At 43.6% G+C, this 20,811-nt stretch overlaps 1 protein-coding gene across 3 annotated transcripts in view; it reads right to left on the bottom strand.

The window, feature by feature from the left end:
- RIOX1 (ribosomal oxygenase 1) overlaps positions 1-20,811 on the bottom strand; it is a 1,390,763-nt gene that overhangs the window by 119,930 nt on the left and 1,250,022 nt on the right. For all 3 annotated transcript variants that reach the window (XM_044059130.1, XM_044059139.1, XM_044059122.1), the window contains exon 12: positions 15,483-15,603. In XM_044059130.1, the coding sequence (XP_043915065.1) occupies positions 15,483-15,603 (121 nt within the window). The remainder of the gene's footprint in view (positions 1-15,482; positions 15,604-20,811) is intronic.

Here is a 20,811-nt window from a genome sequence, read left to right as displayed (position 1 = left end):
CTAAACCTTTGAAGTAATGAGTTAACTTCTCTTGCTTGTCTTCTGTCAGGTAAGCCATCTGAGAGGCTGTGTCTAGTTTGGCTCCTAAGAAGATTATTTGCTGGGATGGCTGCAGTCTTGACTTTTGGAAGTTGACTGTGTATCCCAGATCTTGAAGTAATCGTATGACATAATCCAGGTTTTTTGTCAACATCAATTTGTCGTCCGCTTGTATGAGGCAGTCGTCCAGGTACAGGTAAATTTGTATACCCTGGAGCCTGCAATGAGCAATTACTAAAGCCAGGCATTTTGTAAATACTCTGGGTGCAGTAGATAAGCCAAATGGCAATGCTGAGAATTGATAATGCTCTGGCCCTGCAAGAAATCTGAGGTATCTTCTGCAGCTGTGTCTGATAGGGACATGCAGGTATGCCTCCTTGAGGTCCAGAGTAATCAGCCACAACTCCTTGCCCAGCATGGGAAGGAGTTGCTGTAGAGTCAACATTTTGAACTTTGGTACTATGAGAAAGGTGTTTAATGCGGACAAGTCCAGTATTGGTCTCCATTGAGATTCTTTTCTTGGAACAAGGAACAGTCTTGAGTAAAACCCCTGTTCTTGTTCTTGGTGTGGAACTCTTTCTATTGCTTTCATTCGAGTCAGCAGAGTGATTTGCTTGATAGCCTCTGCCCTTTGATTCTGTGGTAGGTTTGGCATGCCTTGTTTTCTTGGTAAGGTATGAAAATGAAACCTGTACCCTCGGTCTATAATGTCCAAAATCCATTTGTCCTTTGTCAGTCTGTGCCAGTTTTCTGCAAACAGAGATAATTTCCCGCCCAAGGGAGCTTCTAGTTGTTCCCTGGTAGGCGGTAGTAGAGGAAAGTCATTGAGTTTGTGGTTCTTGGGCAGGTGAAACCCCTGCGTCACTTCTTTGGTTTCCTGGCTGCCATTGTCGTCCCCTGTAAGGGCCTCTGTATTGGCCTCTTCCTCGGCCACATCTGTTCTTACCCCTTAGAAATTTTTCTGGATTAGGAAAGGACCAGTTTTTTGAAGGCCAATTCCTACTGAATCTGGGGGGTTGAACCTGGAGGAAATCTTTCACAGTCTGAACTGATTTTGCTTTTTCTTCGATGGTCTTTAACACATCCTTAGCATTTGCACCAAAAAGCTTGTTCTTTTCCAAAGGTGCATCCAGAAGTTTTGCTTTTACATGGTCTGGTAGAGGTTGATCTTTTAACCAAGCATGTCTACGAATCACTGCCCCTGTCATAGCTGCCCTACATGAAGCTTCCAGTGCATCATATCCACACTGCAGGAAGTGATTGCTTACTTGCTGAGTGTTATGTACAGCTTCCTGCAAAGTCTTCCTGTCTAAAGGATCAGGAGAAGCTAATGTTTTTGTAAATCTTCTAAGAGATAATCCTGATATTGTAACATATGAAAAAGGCAATTTAAAGCTCTCATAGAAAAGGTAGTGGATGTGTAAACCTTTTTGCCCCATCTCTCTAATGACCTTGCTTCCTGTTGGAGGGCAAAGGATTTTTTTGAGGTGGAGGCTGAAACTCCTTTAGGCCCCTGTGAAATAGTTTCCAAATCAGCAGCATGGGCCCTGAATAAATGGGAATGAGTTTCTGGGACCCTGTAATACCTGTCTGGCTTGGCTGGAGCAGGAGGAAGAGAATCAGGGGTAGCACTAGAGTCAGAATACAAATCATCCAGAACATCAAGTACAGGAGGAATAGCTAAGGGCCTGTGCTGAGGCTTCTTAAGGAAAGTCCTAAGGCGTTTCCTAGAATCAGAATATTCCTGACCCTGCCACTTGAAATGTTCCCTCATGGTGTGCAGAACTTCCCCAAAAGAAATATCCTCAGGAGGGGAGGCCGAAGGGATGGAATCTTCTGCATCAGAGTCCTCATAGGTCTGGAAGAGCTCTTCCTGGCTATCAGAGTGGACAGAGCCCTCAGAGTCTTCATCTGAAGGAGTAGGGTCAGAGGGTTCAACCCGGGGCCTTTTATCAGGAGGAGGCTGGGATGCTCTCTCAGGATGGGCCTGTGAACCTCTAATCATGGAAATTAAATCAGCAGCCATGGACATAATTTGTGTCTCCGGAGTCGGCTGAGGTAAGGATTTAGAAGTAATATGCTTAGTTTTGCTGGCTGCCTTACCCTAGTGTAGGCCTTAATGGACATGGCCATAGGAGGCCTGGCAGCTCCACGTGCAGGAGTGACCTTGTCTACAGCAATGGTCTCGGGCATTTCCTCGGTTTCGGTATCCGGAGGAAAGTCTATAACTGGCGTCAGAGTAATGTCTGGAATCGGAGTCGTCGGTAATACGGAGTCTTCGGTTCGGAGCGGTGGAGAGACCGTCTCAGAGGGAACCGGAGCACTCACGCTAGGTTTTGGCGTGGAGTCGGTGGTAGACGCGGGCAGAGGATGTCGGTCCCGGTCTTTTCGCTTTTTGGGAGTTTGTGATGTCGGAAGATCCGACGGCATGGTGTAAGCAAATTTATTGCCGAAAAAATCTTCAGCGAACTCCGCCCGGCGCCTGAGAGTGCGCTTGTTGAAGCGAGCACAGGCTACACAGGCCGAGACGTCATGGTCTGGGCCCAGGCAAGGGAGGCAGTAAGAGTGGAAATCCTTATGAGGTATTTGTTTACCACAAAAAAGACAATTGTTAACTTTTTCAGTAATTTCTGACATCGGCTGAGGCAAGAAAAGGTCCCCAACGGGGTACTTAGCTTTTTTGATGACTTCGGTATCGTAGAATACAGGAGCTGACCGACCGGCACTTGCGAACTGCTTCTGCTTCGGGCACCGTGCGGCAAGAAAGACTGAAGAAAATGGCATCGGCTGATGCTTATATACTGCAGCCACTCTGACGTCAGAGAGAAATGCGACATCAGCCGACGTCGGACCCAGACTTTGGAATCTGGCCGACCGAGGGCTGCCTGAGGCAGGACAACCCACATGTTATGACTGCAGTTGCATTCTTGAAGGACATCAATAGCCTGTCTGCTTATAAAATGCCTTTGACAATCCAGGAAAATTTTTTTCTGAAGATACCTGGATGCAACAACTTGAATCTCACATCTGTCTCTCGACACCCCTTGACTGCAAAGGGTAAATTTCCTTCACTTTTTCATGGTGTACAGAGAATAATCATTTCCATAAATACTCTGGTGTCACCAATTTTTAAGACCATCTCTTGTGCCACAATTTTGTTAGCAGCAGCTCTTTCTGATGCTATGAATTCATATTTCCTAATCTAGGTCACAGCTGCTTTCTAGCAGCCAGACTTTATGCATAATGTGCCCATTCAATTACCAAGAATGTCTGCCCAGTTGCTTATTTGTGCTTTCATAAAAGTAATTCCACTCCCTCCAGTTTCTCTGGTATAACAAAAATCCTCAAGGTTTTTCTCTGCATGTTGTCTTCTAAGACCATCATTATTTTATAAACATTTCTTCTTGAGAAACCCCATGTTCAGTCTCGCTTTCCTTCATTTCATTCTCTGATTTCTGCAGATTTAACAGCTCATCTGAATGTCTACTTAAAAGCTTGTAATAGTTTTTCACCCCTTTGTCATCTTAGTTTAAATACTTTCTCTGGACTCCTCCATGGATGATCTGCAAGCTGTAGATTACAGTCCTCTGGAAATGGTACGGTGGAAGGATTCAATGTGTTGAGGATCATCATTAAATATGCCCCTGTAGTTGCAAGCTGATCCTTCAGCTGTGCTCAGTACTATACTTCTCACTATGCTCCCTCTGTACATCAGTGGTGTTCTGTCCATGTTTGTACTTCCTCTGAGCAAAATTTTCATTCATCTGCATGGGACAGTGCTGTTCAAGACAAAACATTGTGGAACTGCACCTAGAAAATGCAAATCAGATATTGACTGTACATTTTCTATGGCACTTAATTCAATAAGGAATGCCTAAGACATCACAATCTTGGAACACAATTTATTTCTTTGAAGCTTTCTATCGGTTTCATGATGAGAGGGCCAAACAGATCACTATAGCTTCTGCGATTTCATAATGAAGACACAGGGTATGGTAGTTGGACAGGTATGGTTAGCTGTACTTTTCAATCACGAACCACATTATGACATTAGTTAAGAAAAAGAAAACACTTTTTTAAATATTATGCAAGAATTTGACTGCAACTGTATCAAGGTGTGGCAGCACGACTGCATCATGAGTAGCACAGTCACCTCTCAGCAAGAGGTCTCCATTTCGACTTTCTACTGGGGTACCTTCTGTGTGGAGTCTGCATATCCCCCTTTTGTTTGTGTGGGTTTTCTATGGGTACTCCAGGTTTCTTTCAACCACCCAAAAACATGCAGTAGGCTGGCGATTGACTCTAAATTCCCCTGAATGTGAACATTGTGTCTGGGATACAGAATAAAGGCCTTGCAATCTATTTCACTTCCCTACTTTCCTAGTAAATTCTTTGAATGACAATGGCAGTTCATGGGATTGCTATAGGAGTTGGATGGGATTTGTGAGCGTGGGATAGATGATATCAAGGAGAAAAGAAAAAAAATATTTGCAATCTTCATCTGAACAACAGGGAACACCATTTACAAGTAATCTCCTTGAATGTTTACTTAATTCAACTAGGCATTTATTTTCCTGAATAGACTTGGGTTGTGGACTGTAGTACAAAGGGGATTCAAAATTATTTTCTACTACGGATGCTTTACTATATTTGAATAACCAGGTTTTCATCAATACCACCATATGAGTGTTTTTACGCAGGTCATCCCAATGCTTTGTTTGTGAGGACAAAAGTCAAAGAAGTGTTACTGTTTGGACTGTGGCTATAACAAATGAAACTGGTTAAAAAGTACAGTTGTAAACACTTACCATAAATGTAGATGTTCGTGTGTATTCACTGTTGCAGTCATTACATTTGGGTTATCCTGCTGGCAGGTTGCCCTCAGCCAGCCAGAATTCCAAAGTCTTGGGTCCTGCGTCGGTTGCTGTCGCCTCTTCCCTGACGTCAGGTCATCAGGCGTATAAAAGATGCAGCAGATGCCATTTTATTCAGTTTTTCTTGCCCCAGATGTCAGGTGCCCCCAAAAGGGTACGCTAAAATTATGTAAATAAAACATACATGCAGCAAAATAAGCTTTACCTTCATCTATAAGCAAATACACCACCTAGGTTGTATAGATTAGAGAAGTAAAGATAAGTTACAGCAAAAATAAGGGGGATGGCGGGTGGGTAACCTGGACTGCAACAGTGAATACACTTGAACATCTACATTTATGGTAAGTGTACACAACTGTACTATGTTCTTCGTGTTTCACTGTTGCAGTCATTACATTTGGGTGAGTCCCAAAGCTATGGTTGGGGGGGGGGGGGCTGGAGCTAAACAGCATTAGGTGCAGCTATGAGGCCCTGCAGAACTGCAGTGGCAAAGCCTGCCCTGGATTTAGGGTAAAGAGGCAGAATGTAATGTTTTGTAAAGGTATGCACTGAACTCGAAGTAGCAGCCTCTAAAATGCCTTTGGTTGGTACTCCCCTGAGAAAGGCTGCAGAAGTGAATGCAGCTCTGGTTGAATGTGGCCTAATGCCCTTAGGCACTGGTTTGCCATGTTGTGAGTAGCAGAAACGGATGCAGTGAACTATCCACTTTGAAATAGTCTGCTTGGAGATAGGCTTTCCTTGTGATGCTGTGGAATATGCCACTAGTAATTGTTTTGTCTTTCTGAAAACTTTAGTTTTGTCCAAGTAGAATCTAAGCTGTCTGTGTACGTCCAAAGAATGCAGAATTTTCTCCCCCATGTTCTGTGGATTTGGATAAAAAGTTGGCAAATGAATTGTTTGGTTAAGGGCTACACTGGATACCACCTTAGGCATAAATGTAGGGTTTGTTCTCAGAGAGACCCTGTCTGGATAAAAAATGATAAAGTGTTTCACAGCCATGAGAGCGTGCAGCTCTGAAACTCGTCTTGCAGAGGTTATTGTTAGGAGCAGAGCTGTTTTCCAAGATAAGAACTTTATATCCGCAGTAGCAGCTGGCTCAAAAGGAGGTAAGGTGAGTTTTTCCAAGACACAATTGAGGTCCCATGCAGGTATTGGCGTTCTCCTTGGAGGCCTTAAGTTTTTGGCTCCTCTAAGGTACTGCCTTAATAAAGGATGAGAAAAGAGTGGTGGCTCTGTATTGTAATGAGCCAAAATAGCAGAGGCATGGATTTTAATTGATGAAAAAGATAGGCCTTTGTCCAGCATCTCAGTTAAGCATTGCAAAATCTAAGGAATATTTGGGACAGCTGTATCAGTTCCTTGAGCTTGGTTCCAAGCGCAAAATCTCTTCCATTTCTCAGCATAGGATTTTCTAGTACTAATCCTTCTGGCTTCTAAAATGACATCCTTAACAGCTTTACTGAGAGGTGTGGTTTATATGGCCACATTATCCGCCATGCTGCCAAGTTTAGGGTCCTGAGTTGGCTGTGCAGAATCTGATTGTTTTGCTGGGACAGTAGATGAGGTATTTGAGGTAAGGTTCAGGCTGAGCATTGGGACAAGTTCCTTAAGATCGGATACCAGTACTGGCGTGGCCAGTCTGGGGCAATCAGAATAATTTTTGGTTTCTCCTGCCTGACCTTTAGGAGTACCTTGGGGAGGAGAGGCAGTGGAGGAAAGACATATATTGATAGGTTTGTCCAGTTGAAAGATAAGGCGTCCCACTTTCCAAGCTTGTCTGTGATAAGTCCTTGTGCAGAATCTTTTTAGTTGATTGTTTCGAGGGGGGGCAGATAGATCTATGTCCGGGCTTCCCCATTTCTTTGTTATCATGCTGAAGACTTGTGGATCCAGGTGCCACTCGTGGGGATCCATGAGGTTTCTGCTTAGTTCATCTACCAGAGTATTTTCCTTTCCTGGCAGGAATTGTGCCTGCAGATGAACTTGGTAAGTCAATGCTGTGTCCCATAAAGCCATGGCTTGTCTGCAAAGGGTATAAGAATGAGTGCCCCCCCCTGCTTATGTACCACATGACCATGGTGTTGTCTGTCTAACAGTAGTTGTCCCGGATGAAGTAGGTCCTTGAAGGCTGTCACGGCATTTTGAACAGTTAGCATCTCTTTTTGATTGATATGTAGATGCTTTTGGTTTGTGGACCAGGTGCCCTGAATGCCACTTCCTGCCATGTGTGCCCTCCAGGCATAATCTGAAGCATCTGTCGTTAGGCTCTGCCTGGCTGGGGGTAGTGAGAATGGCTGTCCCTTGTTTTGGTGACAAGCCTTTGTCCACCATCGAAACTCCTGTTGCAGGCAGGGAATTACAGTAATCATTGTTTCCAGACTGTGGCAATGTTGTGTCCAGACACTTTTTAGGTACCATTGAAATTTCCTCATATGCAGTCTTGCATATGGAATTAGTAAGATGCAGGATGCCATGAAGCCCAAAGCCTGCAGAAATTTTCTTGCAAATAACTGGGCCTTTGTTGCCATTTCCTTGAAATAGGTAGTCAGTTGCCTTTGTTTGTCTGGAGTGAGATAAGCCATCTGGGCAGTTGTATTTAAGCTTGCACCCTGGAATATTATCTCTTGAGAGGGTACTAGCTTTGATTTCTTTTTGTTGACTGTGTACCCTAGGCATGTTAAAAGTCTTATCACAAACGTCAGATGCTGTAGTAGAATGTCCTTGTTCTCTGCTTGTATGAGGCAGTCGTCCAAGTAAGGATATATTTGTATTTCTCTTTGTCTGCAGTAAGCAATTACTGGTGCCAGGCACTTTGTGAAGACCCTGGGCGCAGTAGATAAGCCAAAGGGCAGTGCAGAGAATAGGTAATGCTTTGAGCCAGCCTTGAATCTGAGGTATCTTCTGCATGATTGTCTGATTGGGACATGCAGGTATGCCTCTTTTAGGTCTAAAGTCACGAGCCAAGCCTTGCTGCCCAGCATGGGCAGAAGCTGCTGTAAGGTCAACATCTTGAATTTTGGTATATCCAGGAAAGTGTTTAGAATAGATAGGTCCAGTATTGGTCTCCATGCTTTGTCCTTTCTGGGTACTAAGAACAGTCTTCAGTAAAATCCTTGTCCCTGCACTTGCTGTGGCACTTGCTGAATAGCCCTCATGTCCATGAGAGCTGCGACTTGTTTTTGAGCCTGGGTTATAATGTGCCAATTTTGAGAAAAAAAGTGCTAGTTTTCCCCCTAAGGGTACTGCCAGAAGATATGTGCTTGGTGCAGGCAGGGGGAAGTCATTGGGACTGTTTCCTGTATGATTGTGCTTTGTCTTCTCCACCTTTGGAGGTAGAAGCACTCCACTGCTTAGACCTATAGGATCCTTGCGGCTGTGATCTGCCTCTACGGTGTCTGGATCTGCCCCTTTGAGGTCTGTCTGAGGCTGGAAAGGACCAATTCTTTGTAGGCCAGTGTCTGCTAAATCTAGGTGGCTGTACCTGTAAAAAATTCTTGACCATTTGCATAGATTTAGCTTTGTCCTCCATTTTCTTTAACACCTCTTTTGCCTCAACACCAAACAAGGTATCATGTTGTAAAGGAGAATCTAATAATTTTGCTTTAACGTGGTCAGGGAGATTTTGTTCCTTTAACCAAGCATGCCTCCTAATGACAGAACCCGTAACAGCGGCCCTGCAGGAGGCCTTCAGAAAATCAAATCCACATTGCAAATTATGCTTTCCAACTTGTTCAGCTGCATGCAATAAATCCTGCATTTCTTTGTTTTCTTCACATTCAGAATTTGCCATAATTTTCTGTTTAAGCAGTGTCATTATATATTGCTGATATTTGATCATATGAAACTGGCAATTTAAGGCCCTTATAGCCAAAGTAGCAGATGTGTAAATCTTTTTTCCCCATCTATCCAGTGCCCTAGAATCCCTGTCAGAGGGGGTAGGGTTTTTTGCAGTAGAAACCCTGACCCCTTTTGGACCCTGAGAAATAGTTTCTGGGTCTGCAGAAGGGTTTTTGAAAAGCAATTTATGAGAGTCAGGGACCCTTTAGTATCTGTCCGGCTTAACAGGAGCTGGAGGTAAAGAGTCAGGGATCAGACTAGACTCCGAGAACACATCATCTACAATGTCCAACACATGTGGAATAGCTACAGGCCTGTGTTGAAGTAGTAAAAGGAAGTCTCTGAGCCTTTTCTTAGATTCTGAAAAATCTTGGCTCTCCCAGTGGAAGTGCTCCTTCATGGTATGCAAGGTTTCCCCAAAAGAGTAGTCCTCAGGAGGAGAAGCTGAAGGAATTGATTCTTCAGCATCAGAATCCTCATAGGGGGGAAGAGAATATTCCTGATCAGAAGAGGAATCAGAAGAAATGGAAACCTGATCTGAAGATTCATAGTCTGTCTCTTGCCTAGGCCTCTTATCAGGAGGGGGATGGGAACCCCTGATCAAGGTAATTAAGTCTTCGGCCATTTTGAGCATCTGTTGTTTGGGCATGGAGGCCTGTCCTTGTGGCTGGTGAACTTGTTTCTTTGTCTTTAAAGGTGTTTTAGTCTTTGAAGTCAGTTTAATACATAATTGTTTAGGTCTAAATACACCCTCAGAAGCCGATGCCTGCTCAGCGGCTCTGGACCCATCTGAGGGAATAATCTCCGAGGCTCCAATACCTTGAGTTTCCAGTGGCCTGGCTGACTCCACGTGGGAGTCGGTAGCGGCCTGTGACTCTAAAGTAGCGGGAGTCAGGGGCTGCGAAAGCGCCTCACTGAGAACCAGCGAACCGGCGACTTGCTTAGGAGAAGCTTCATCGTCGGTTTTGGATCTCGGTTGCCTGTCTTTTTCTTTTTCTTTGCGTTTTTTGTGAACTCCGGTAGTCGGATGGCTATCCGACGACATTGTATAATTAAATCTTCACCCAAAATAGCTTAATGCAAAATCGTACCAATGCTTAATAGTGCGTTGGTTAAATCTAGCACAAAACCGACAACTAGCAACGTCGTGGTCAGGGCCTAGGCAAGGAATACAGTAAGAATGAAAGTCCTTATGAGGTATTTGCTTCCCACAAGAAATACAATTATTAACTTTTTCTGACAACGGTCTGGAGCAAGAAGAAAGTTTCCCCAATGGGGTACTTAGCTTTTAATGAAGACTTTGGATTTGAAACTCGAACACAAAAATCTCAGGAGTCGGCCGTCCGGCACTTGCGAACTGCTTCTGCTTTGGGCACCACGCGGCAAGCAAGATTGAATAAAATGGCCTCGGCTGCATCTTTTATACCCCTGAATACCTGAGGTCAGGGAAGAGGCGACAGCATCCGATGCAGGACCCAAGACTTTGGAATTCAGGCCGACTGAGGGCAACCTGCCAGCAGGATAACTCAAATGTAATGACTGCAACAGTGAAACACAAAGAACATCTGTGTTCTCACCATGTGGCCCCCTCCATCTACTTTTTAGTCAGCTGCCTTGTGAATATATAAGGGCTGTTAAATATACTGATTTGACGACAGTCAAGGAAGACCTCCACAGGCTTCAGCTGTGGACAGTGAACAATGTACTAAGTGTTTTATGAAGGGATAACTGCTTGTACTGTCTCCTGTAGTTGAGAATATTTATGTTATGCATTCTGGCTGGCCTGCTCAGTCCGCTAGGCAGATGCCCCACTCTTTTGGGATTTTAGTGCTTGAGAGTTTTATTTTGTAAGGTGAAACTTCTAATGTGGAAGACACTACTGGTGAGAGAGTTAGCTGGTACAACAGGAGGAAAAAACTGGAAAAGGTAATTTTGTGACAGTGATAACTTCCAACAGCCTGAAGAGTTGGGTAAGAAAGAGGTTAAGTACTCAGTCTGCAAACACTTAAATCTGTTACAACATATACAAAATTCAGATACAGAGACTATGTATGTGTAGATCTACCTGGACTGCAAAGGTTATTGGTATTTTATGAGTCAAGAGTACTCTGGAATGCAAAACAGATTGAAAGGTAAATGAAATAGTGTGCATCACAAACAGAACCGGGGAAAACAAACTGGAAGTTGTGGGATCTTTATTACCAAGACAAATGAGGCTGTGGAGTGCTTTCATCTCTAAACAAAAATGAGACTTCACCAGAACAACTGCTAATTAAAACACTGTTGTATAAAGAATCTTGCCTTAGATCACATATCAATGGAACAACCAACTGAAAGACACCAAGCTTGGTTATTCAATGTAAAGATAATATTAAAATAATAAGGAACAGCAAAAAAGCATAAATTATACAACTATAATACCATCAAGAACATTATAAAAAAAAAAAAATAGTTGCATTTTAATGGCTCTGTCATACAGCCTTCTAATATGTTTTTCCCCATATTTCTCCAATTAAAAATAACGGCACTGCTTATGCGGTCTATGCCTTTTCCAGGCGGTTGACTTGGTATGGACTTTTTAACATAATGGCAGATGCTGAGTTTTAAACTATTATACCCTAGTCCTCACTAGGCAGCAGAAGGAAGTATGAGAAAAAGTGGAAATTGCAGTCTTAGCAATACAATTTCTATCTGAAAGTAATTTTAACACATATTTAGGGATGACAATCTGAAGGAACACAGGACTAGAGGACTCAGATAAGACTTTAAACTCATATCAATTGTCAGGCTACCTTCTCTAATTTAAGAATATAGTTCATTAATGACCAGCATTTATTCATTTACTTAAAGGGGAACATAGGAATTTTGGGAGATGTGCATTATACTTCTTAGGTCTGGTTTCTCAAACCAGTATCAGAAATGTGAATTATGACAGGGGATATACAACATGAGTAAGCACTTATCAGCACAAAGAAACACGGCTCTCTATTTAGATAATATGCCTTGACCATCCAAGCACAAAAACATCTATGACAGCTGGGCAAAAATGAAGGAAAAATCACTACTCTCCAAATACTACTACTACTACTACTACTACTACAACTGATACAACAAAATTGGAAAGATTTCCAAGCTGCAGTATTCCATTTACATACACACCAGGAATACAGGGTCTACAGTATACTTACAGCCCACTTAGAAACATATTTATCTAAATATTTTGACCAAAAAAAGGAATATGTGAACTATAGATCTTAAAACTGTGTACAGTTAGGGGTCATGACGGCAATACATGGTCTCCTTTCAACTGGCAGACTTAAAAGGAGAGAGCAGTTTATGGGAAGTTTGCAGCTGCAGGGTGGGACTTAAGCCTCCTTCATCAGGGACCAGTTACTTTGTGACAAAACATTATTTGATGCAGAAAAGTAAGATTTCAGTCTTTTTTACAGTTTACAATGTTTCCACTGACTTGATGGCCTAGTCAGTTCTGTGATGGATAAACAACATTCACCCTCTGATAGAAAACATGCTCCAAGACTGGCACCCCAGGACAGTCCTCCTGGTCTAGATGTTCTTGAACACCAGTATTATTATTTAAGTGACTTGCAGCTTCTGGTGTTGCCTAAGGTTTTTAACATCTGGTTTTGAATGGGATGTGGCTATTGAGGTGTGCTTTACGCTGAACCATTAAAAGTTTCTTTGGAAACAAGTCCCAAGGGAGAAACTTCATAACTGGAGACCAACTGTGTTGCTGAAAGCACATTATAAATTTCTGGCAAAAATTATTTACCTGTAAATCAGGAACCACACCAGTCTTACGCATGAACTGGGCATTGGCAATCTTGCTCCTGGAAGGGATGTGAACATTTATCTTATAGATGTCAAAAGATTTTGTTACCAAACATTGACAAGGACAGATAAACTGTCTCATACCATCCACTTAGTGTCTGGAATCTGAAAATCACCCTGTGTCCATGTCAGTTTCAACCCACTGCCAAATACATACTATTTAATTGGCTACTCTGAAGTGTCTACGCATACTGCATTTATCATTGCCCTTTTGGTCTGGATCATGGCTGAAAAGGGTCCTCAATAAACAGGTCAATTTACCTGGTTAGCAAATTAATACACTAAAATTTAAAAAAAATTAAACCAATAACCTAAACTGCAACATTAGGTATTGTGACATTTACTGCAAAACACTGTTTTAGGCTGTACAGCAAAAGAAAAAGTAGACAGGTTTTCGTGTGGATGGAGTTCTTGCAGACATACAATTTTCTTATTATAAATTAATGGTTTTAAGGTCTCATCTAGAGAACCAACTACAGTACCTGGGTAATGAAGCAGGGTTTTGGATAGGATGTCGCAAGTGGTCCTCGTGTGGAATGTTTAAAAACGTGTTACAGAAAAAAGGTAACTTTGTCAAACCTTCTCTGAAAGAACTGGGAAGTTACTAGATACAGATTTATTTACCTCCTTGGAACCCAGAAGCAAGTACATCATCTGAAATTTCTTTTCTTTTTTTTTTTCTTTTTGAGTCATCTGAGCAGTAACATACATTTTATTAAAGGAAGTTTGATGCACTAGGCGTACTTTGCTGGAGGTTTAAATATGATTTAAGTATATTTATTTAATGTGTATTTACAATTTATTGTACTTTGTAATGTCCACTTCATCGGACTCTGCTCTTCAACAGATGCTTTTCTCTGCTTATATGAATTATGCCAGGCTTGTGAACCTAAAAGTAAATGCATGCCTCTCCTTTATAGAATGCTGAATTCAGATTACTGAGTAGGACTAGAACTTGATAATTTCAGGGATGGCACTTGAATTAGAAAACAGTAGTACTTAAACAGGACACAGAGGTATTCTAAAGTTTTAAAGTCAGTCATCCTCAAACAAGTACGGTGAGCACTAGGCAATCCTATTTACACATTTGCATTTAAAAAGTTCCATTTTAAGAAAGACTATCTGAAGGATGACCCACAAAAACAGTCAACAGTGTCAATGTTACATAAAGCCCCGAAGCAAAAGTAAGTGCTATCATGGGGAAATGTCGGAAGATAAAAATAAAAAAATTACTTGCCTTCATTTCTCTAGGACCAAAACCTCTCAAAATTAATTAAAATATAGACTTCAAAAGAGTGCTATTCAAAGACATGCGTCTGGAGCGTTTCTCCCAGGGCCTCTGCTGAAAATTAGCTTAGTTCCAAGACAGACTTCCCCGGTAAACAAATGTTAAATAAAAAAAAATAAAAACGTATCACTGCTCAATATGGAGAGGAACAATTACAGTTACGACTATCACAATATGCAATGACTGATTTCATCTGATGTTTACTATGCCACTTTCTGGGGTCTATATTAGATCAGCAAAAGCTTAAAAAAGCGAATGCTAATTGATCGAACTTATGTAAGCGAATGTTTAAAATATCGAAGCAACAGAAACCAAAATTTTTTCCTAGGGAAAGAATTCGGTTGTCCGTTTCTGTTGCTTCAATATTTTCAGTGCTGTGGTGGAAAGTTACGGGTCGGGTTCAGGTAAGTGTGCGATTGTGTGGAAGAGAGTGTTATGATAGTTTAGGTGAGTTAGGGCGCAGATTAGGTATGTGTGCGACTGCGTGGACTTGAGGGTTAGGGCGGGTTAGGGAGCGGGTGAGGTGAGTGTGCGATAGTGACGGACGTTAGGGTTTGGGTTAAGGTAAGTGGATAGTTAGTGGTGTGTGTATAGTTTAGTGTAGGGTTAGGTGTCAGACTGCTGTTTGTTTGGTGTGCTTGTGTTGTGTGCATGTGTTTTGGATCAGCGATTTTTTTCCCTAGGAAAAAAAATGCTGTTCTGACAGTTCGAGATTGTAAGCTTTCGCTTACATAAGTTCGATCAATCAGCGTTCGCTGATCTAATATAGACCCACTTTCTGCTGTGATGACACTGACACTTGTATGCTCAACACTATAATTCGGATGTACTGCTTTCTAGCAATTATGTACATTGTATTTGTTATGGTCTCAAAGAACAGCTAGGAAAAGTGCATCTCTCTCTCTCTCTTTCTCTATGGGTCCACTTTCAAATTTCAAAATTCCACAACTTTGAACCTCAAAATATCGAAGCACAGAGGATCGATATTTTGGAATCTCAAAACTTGTCAATGAAGATCACTGTACAGTGTGGAACTGGAACTTTACCATCTTTTTCACTGTAGTACAATCTCAGAGTTGGTACATTTAAGTAGCAGGGTGTGTGTGTGGGCAGGGTGCAGGGGGGCTTGCCCCCTGCAAAAATGTGATTTCTGATGTTTAATTTTTTTTTCATTTTGAGATTCCAAAATATCTATCCTCTGGGCTTTTTTTTAATAGACATGGAGCTAACATCTACCTAAGCAATCACCAACTCAGGCACATAGATTCTCTGTTAAAATTCTCATGTTTTGACACTCCAGGAGTGCTAGTCCATCCTAATGTTGCAATGCAAAATCAGTAGTGGAACATGAATTCATCAGCCTCGTGTAAGAAGAGAACACACAAGTTAATAACCTTCCTGACATCAAGTTCAACTGTGTAACCCAATGGCCCACTAACACTTGTGAATTAAGTATCAATGTATAAAGTTTCAAGTATTTGCAGATCTAGTAAACAGGCTTTCTTTAAACAAGCAGAACCATCTACGATTTGGCATTTATTAAACATAAGTAATTGCTGTCGCAAAACAACAGTAAAAAAAAAAAAAAAGATAACCTGGCTATGTGTTTCCTGAGAAGTCGTATTCGTGTTCTTCCTTCTGTCTTTACAACTACATCTCTGGCATCACCATTTTCCCATCTGGCTGGAGCACCATGCACACTCAGTGCTTTTTCTTCTACATGTGAAATTTAGAAGATATGACTTTATATGTTTTATATATACTGTGGCTCCATTTACAATGTGTCAATGAACTTTATGACAACAGTTTTAAGCAAAATGTGTAATTAATTCAGCATGCAATCCTTAGTGGACCCAAGGCAAAAATATTTAGTGCAAATACATGCCACTGGGAGTATAAACAATCAAAAATATTTTTTTTTTATATTTAACATTGCAGACAGAGTAGGTATAAGAATGACAAGGTGACACCTGTTTTAACTGAAAGACTTTGAAATAAAACAGAGGATGATAGAAAAAAGAAGTTATGCACTCACCATAATGTTCCATGTGAGTAGTTGTACTTCATTTGTCTTCAACCTATGGGTATTCGGATCTGGATCGGATCAGAGACAGACGCATCACCAGCATCTGATCTGAGCTCCAAGCTCCTCCCCTACCCATAATGCCCCTTCATCTCCTTCCTTCCCTCAGATCGAGTTTGCTGAATCAGAAAACATAAGACCGAACCAAATAACCTTACCACTAAACGTTCACACAGTCTAAACAAAGTATAACCAGGAGAGCCACAATGTCCACCTCTCCCATATACCAAAATAGGGCAACAGTGACAGGGTCAGGGGGAAGGAAGGAGGGACAGTTGAAGACAAATGAAGTAAAACTACTCAGATGGAACGTTATGGTGAGTACATAACTTCTTTATCTAAAGTAGTTTACTTCATTTGATCTTCAACCTGTGGGGCACAGTCCCCAGCTATTAACATCTGGGTGGCCCTCGGGGAAGGATATTTCGGAGCACCGCGGAGCCAGATGATGCCCTAACTCCTGGATACAATGTCCAATTTGTAATGGGAAATGAAGGTATGAGATGTGGACCAAGTAGCCATAAAACAAATATCATCCAGCGACACTCTCAACCAAAAGGCAGCTGAAATTGCCATAGATCCAGTGGAATGGGCTTTGATCATACCCGGAGGGGAAATGCCTTTGTCAGAATACGCACGGTTGATACACTGGGAAATCCATCTAGAAATGGTGACTTTGGAGACTGGTTTACCTAAAAATGGTTTGGAATAAGACACAGACAACTGGTCTGACTTACGGAAAGACTTTGTACTGTGTAAATAAAACCTCAGTTGCCTATGTACATCCAATAAATGTAACTTGTATTCACCCTCGTTTTGGAAATTTGGGAAGAAAAACAGAAGATTGATAGTTTGATTAATATTGTTTTTGGAAGCCACTTTTGGAAAGAAGGAAGGGTTAATGTGCAGGCAAACCCTGTCCTTATGAAAAAAATATATGGAACTTTAATGGACAAGGCTTGAAGTTCCGATACTCTCCTGGCTGAAGTGATGGCCACCAAACAGGCAGTTTTCCAAGAAATTGCAAACCTATTGCTGGTACTGGTTCAAAAGGCGGGGAGACTAAAGCTTTTAAGGCAAAGACAAGGTCCCAAGGAGGTGTTGGATCTTTCACTGGAGGTTGCAGCATGAAGGTTCCTTTAAGGAAAGTCTTGCAAAGCCTAGAAGACGCTAAGGAAGCAATGTTTTCCCACACATGGAAGTTAAGATGGCAGCCAGTTGAACTTTTATGGTAGAAGAACTAGCCCCTTGATGAAAGATACCAAACAAACTCCAGAATAGCCAGAACTGGAGCCGTACAGGGATCTATGTTCCGATGAGAGGTCCAAATAGAGAAGCATTTCCATTTGTTATGGTATATCTTTCTGGTATTAGACTTATGAGCTGCCACCAAAATGGTTTTAACTGGAGAGGATAAACCGGGAGTCCTAATCATTACTGGAACTGCAGCAGCCAAGCTGTAAGCTTCAGACTGTCCAGGTCTGGGTGAGGAATCCCCGAGGGGTGAGTAATGAGATCCGGAACTGGATCCAAGATCCATGGTGGAACTACTAGGTGAACCAAAGAGAGGGGAACCAGACTTGGCGAGGCCAGAATGGGGCAATGTGGATTACTGTGCTCCCCACCCTGCGAGCTTTCTGAAGAAACTTCGGGATGAGAGGTAACGGAGGACAAGCATAAAGAAGACCAGGAGGCCAGGCATTAACCAGTGCGTCTCTGGGGACTTCCCCCTGAGGGGGATTCAGAGTGAAGAACTCATTGCGTTTCATGTTGGAAGGAGAAATGAAGAGATAGCAGCAAGGCCAGCCCCACTTGAGGAAGATCTGCTCTGCTACTAAAGGATTCAGAGACCACTCATAAGGCATCAGAATATTCCTGCTGAGCCTGTTCGCTAAAATGTTGGACTAACCCAGAAAGTGCATTGCTACCAGAAAGCGGCCGGTGGATACCGCCTATTCCCACACTCTTGTGGCTTCTCGACAAAGGGGGTAAAGATCTGGTTTTGCCCTGCTTGATGATATACTAGACTACTGACATGTTGTCTGACTGGATGGCAATAGTCCCCAGAGGAAGATGGGCATGAAGGGCCGGCAATACTAGAAGAACCTCCCTCATCTCCAGGACATCGATATGCAAATTGGTCTCGGATGAGGACCAAGTGCCACGGACTGTCCTTCCTAAGCAATGTCCCCCCCACCAAAGCTGGGGGGCATCCGTGGCCACTGTGGTTGTGGGGAACAATGGAAGAAAGGGACGTCCTTGGACCAGATCCAGAGAGAGAATCCACCAGATCAGTGATTCTCTGCAGGCCCGTGATATGCGTATTGGATGAGACAAAGGTAAGACCAGAAGGGACCAGTGAACCCCTGACGTCCACTGAAGTACTCATGTGAAGACGTGCGAAGGGTAGGAGGTTGATGGTGCCATAGAACCAAGAGCCCGAAGGAACTGTAGCTGCTGAAGGGGTGGAGGATTGAAGAACATAAGAGACGTGAAGTTTCAGATTATTTACCCTCTCTGGGGTGAGATAGACTCATTTGTATAGTGTCTAGCCGAGCTCCAAAGAAGTCTAATCTCTGGACTGGGACTAGGGAAGATTTGCGGAGTTTATCCGTGATACCCAGTCTGTTTGCAAGAAGAATGAAGTAATCCCTGGCATGACACAGTAGACACCTGGTAGGGGCAGCAAGGAGCCAGTTGTCCATGTAGGGGTAGACCTGGATTCCCTGAAGCCTCAGGTGGGCCGCTACCACCACCATGACTTTGGTGAATACCCTGGGGGCTGTGTTGAAACCAAAGGGTAAAGCCCTGAACTGATAATGATTGGCCCCCAGCCGGAAGTGAAGAAACCTGCGGGAGTGTTTGTTCATCTTGATATGATGGTACGTGTTCTGGAGGTCGATCGAGAACATCCAATCTTCTGCCTGCAGGTAGGGCTACTGACAGGTACAGAATGGATAGATCCAGAATGGGTCTTAGGTCCCCCATTTTATTTGGTGCTAAAAAGAACCTGGAATAGCTGCCCAATCCAGACTGATCTGGGGGACAGGTTGGATGATTCGTTTTCTTAGCTGTTTTTCTATCTCCAGTGCTGCTTCCTCCCTCTGTGCGAGTGGAACATCCGGGAGGAGTTTTGGTTGGGTAGGTGGTGACACAAATGGGATGGAATAACCTCTGGATATGATTTTTAACATCCAATGGTCTGTTGTAACGGACTCCCAACTCCATTGGGTGTAACGAAAGACTGCCCCTGACTGCCTCCGGAGATGAGCAGTCGGGCAAACCCCTCAGGATTGCTGCGCGCGTCTGTCTGAGAATGGTTCTCGAGACCCGAAGTTCTTCGGACCCTCTCTGCCTCTGGGCCAGCGTCTGTCGTAACCCCCTCTGTGTCTGGGGTAAGAAGACTCCTGAGTGTCCCGGCAGGACTGAGATTTCTGGAACCACATCTTCTTTGCCCCTTGTTGATTCCTTGAGGAGGATCTCTGAGGGACTGAGAAGCGGATTCCGACGGCACACAGTGTCTTCCCATCCTTCTCACTCTGGACTAGAGTCTCATGTACGGACTTCCCAAACTGGGAAGAGCCATCATAGGGAGTATTTGCAAAAGACACCTTGAAGGGTTCCGAAAATTGACATAGCCAGAGCCAGGCGTGGCACCTCATGGCAATGCTGGACCTGGCATCCCTGGCGGCTCCTGTGGCATGGGAGAATAGAGACATGGATGTATTTGCAACTGCTTTCAGATTGGCCATGCAAGCAGAGAACATTTTTTTGCCGATGTGTGCTCTGGGGGCAACTCAGCGACTTTCTTGATTAAGTCCCGCTGTAGTCAGATGACATGCACCATGTAGCTCAGCGCCCTTATGGTAAAGGTGGATGAAGCAAAGACTCGCTTCCCCAGACAATCCATCGTCTGTGACTCCCGGTCAGGAGGATGGACCATAGAGCTCTCCTGTGCGAGATCTTTTTTGGTGGCAGCTGCCACCAACATTGCGTCTACTGGGGAACCCTTACTCCAGCTGCTTCAGTCCAATGGGGGGGGGGGGCTAAGAATTTTGTTTGGCCTTTTCAGGATTGGCTCCATGGTGTCCGGCTCCCCTCCATACACTAGAGGTGATAAGGTCCACCACTGGATCTGCAGGGAGGGACACCCAGGAGGTAGATTAGCCCATGCTGAATGCCTCCAGGAACACTGACTCATCCTGGGTTGGTTTTTGGGCAGACCACCCCCCTCTTTGACGTAGCAGTTCTATGATGTCTCCAAAAGAGACATCTTCAGGGGAGGGTGACCTGGGGGAACCTTCTCCTTCCTCCAAGTCAGTATAGTCAGTGAGGGACTCTGGAGAGGAGTCCAAGTGCTTCCTTTTACATGTTCTTTTGCGAGGCACCTCCTCAGTGGGACTCTCTGAGGAGGACTCGCAAACTTCTGGCTGCTCCCTAGTGGGTGCTCCCTGAGGAAAAGCAAGCACAGGCTGTCCCTGAGAAGACAGGAAGGTCGGCGCTGTACCCAGAACTGAGGAGTCGGGGCGGATTCAGAAGAGGAGATGGTCAGGGGTCTCAACTCACTCAAGAAGACCCTCTCTACCATGTCAAATGCCGAAGAAGAGCTTACATCCTGGGGAACAAGTAATGGATCCGCTCCACTCAGACCTGACTGGGGAGCCGGAGCCGAGCCTACAGGAGACAAGATACCTAGGGGGAGACTGTGCTCCGAGACAAACTCAGAGCAGACAGAACCCCCTCAGATCCAAATGCTGAGGCTACGGCTCTGACAGCTCGAATCCAATCCAGTCAGATCCGACCTGGTCAAGGCAAAGGCTGGCGTTGAGGTACAAGGTACA

This window comes from Protopterus annectens, chromosome 1.part2 (assembly GCF_019279795.1).
Source record: "Protopterus annectens isolate FY-2018-M chromosome 1.part2, PAN1.0, whole genome shotgun sequence".
Lineage (NCBI taxonomy): Eukaryota > Metazoa > Chordata > Ceratodontiformes > Protopteridae > Protopterus > Protopterus annectens.
This window is presented reverse-complemented; position numbering and strand designations above follow the sequence as displayed.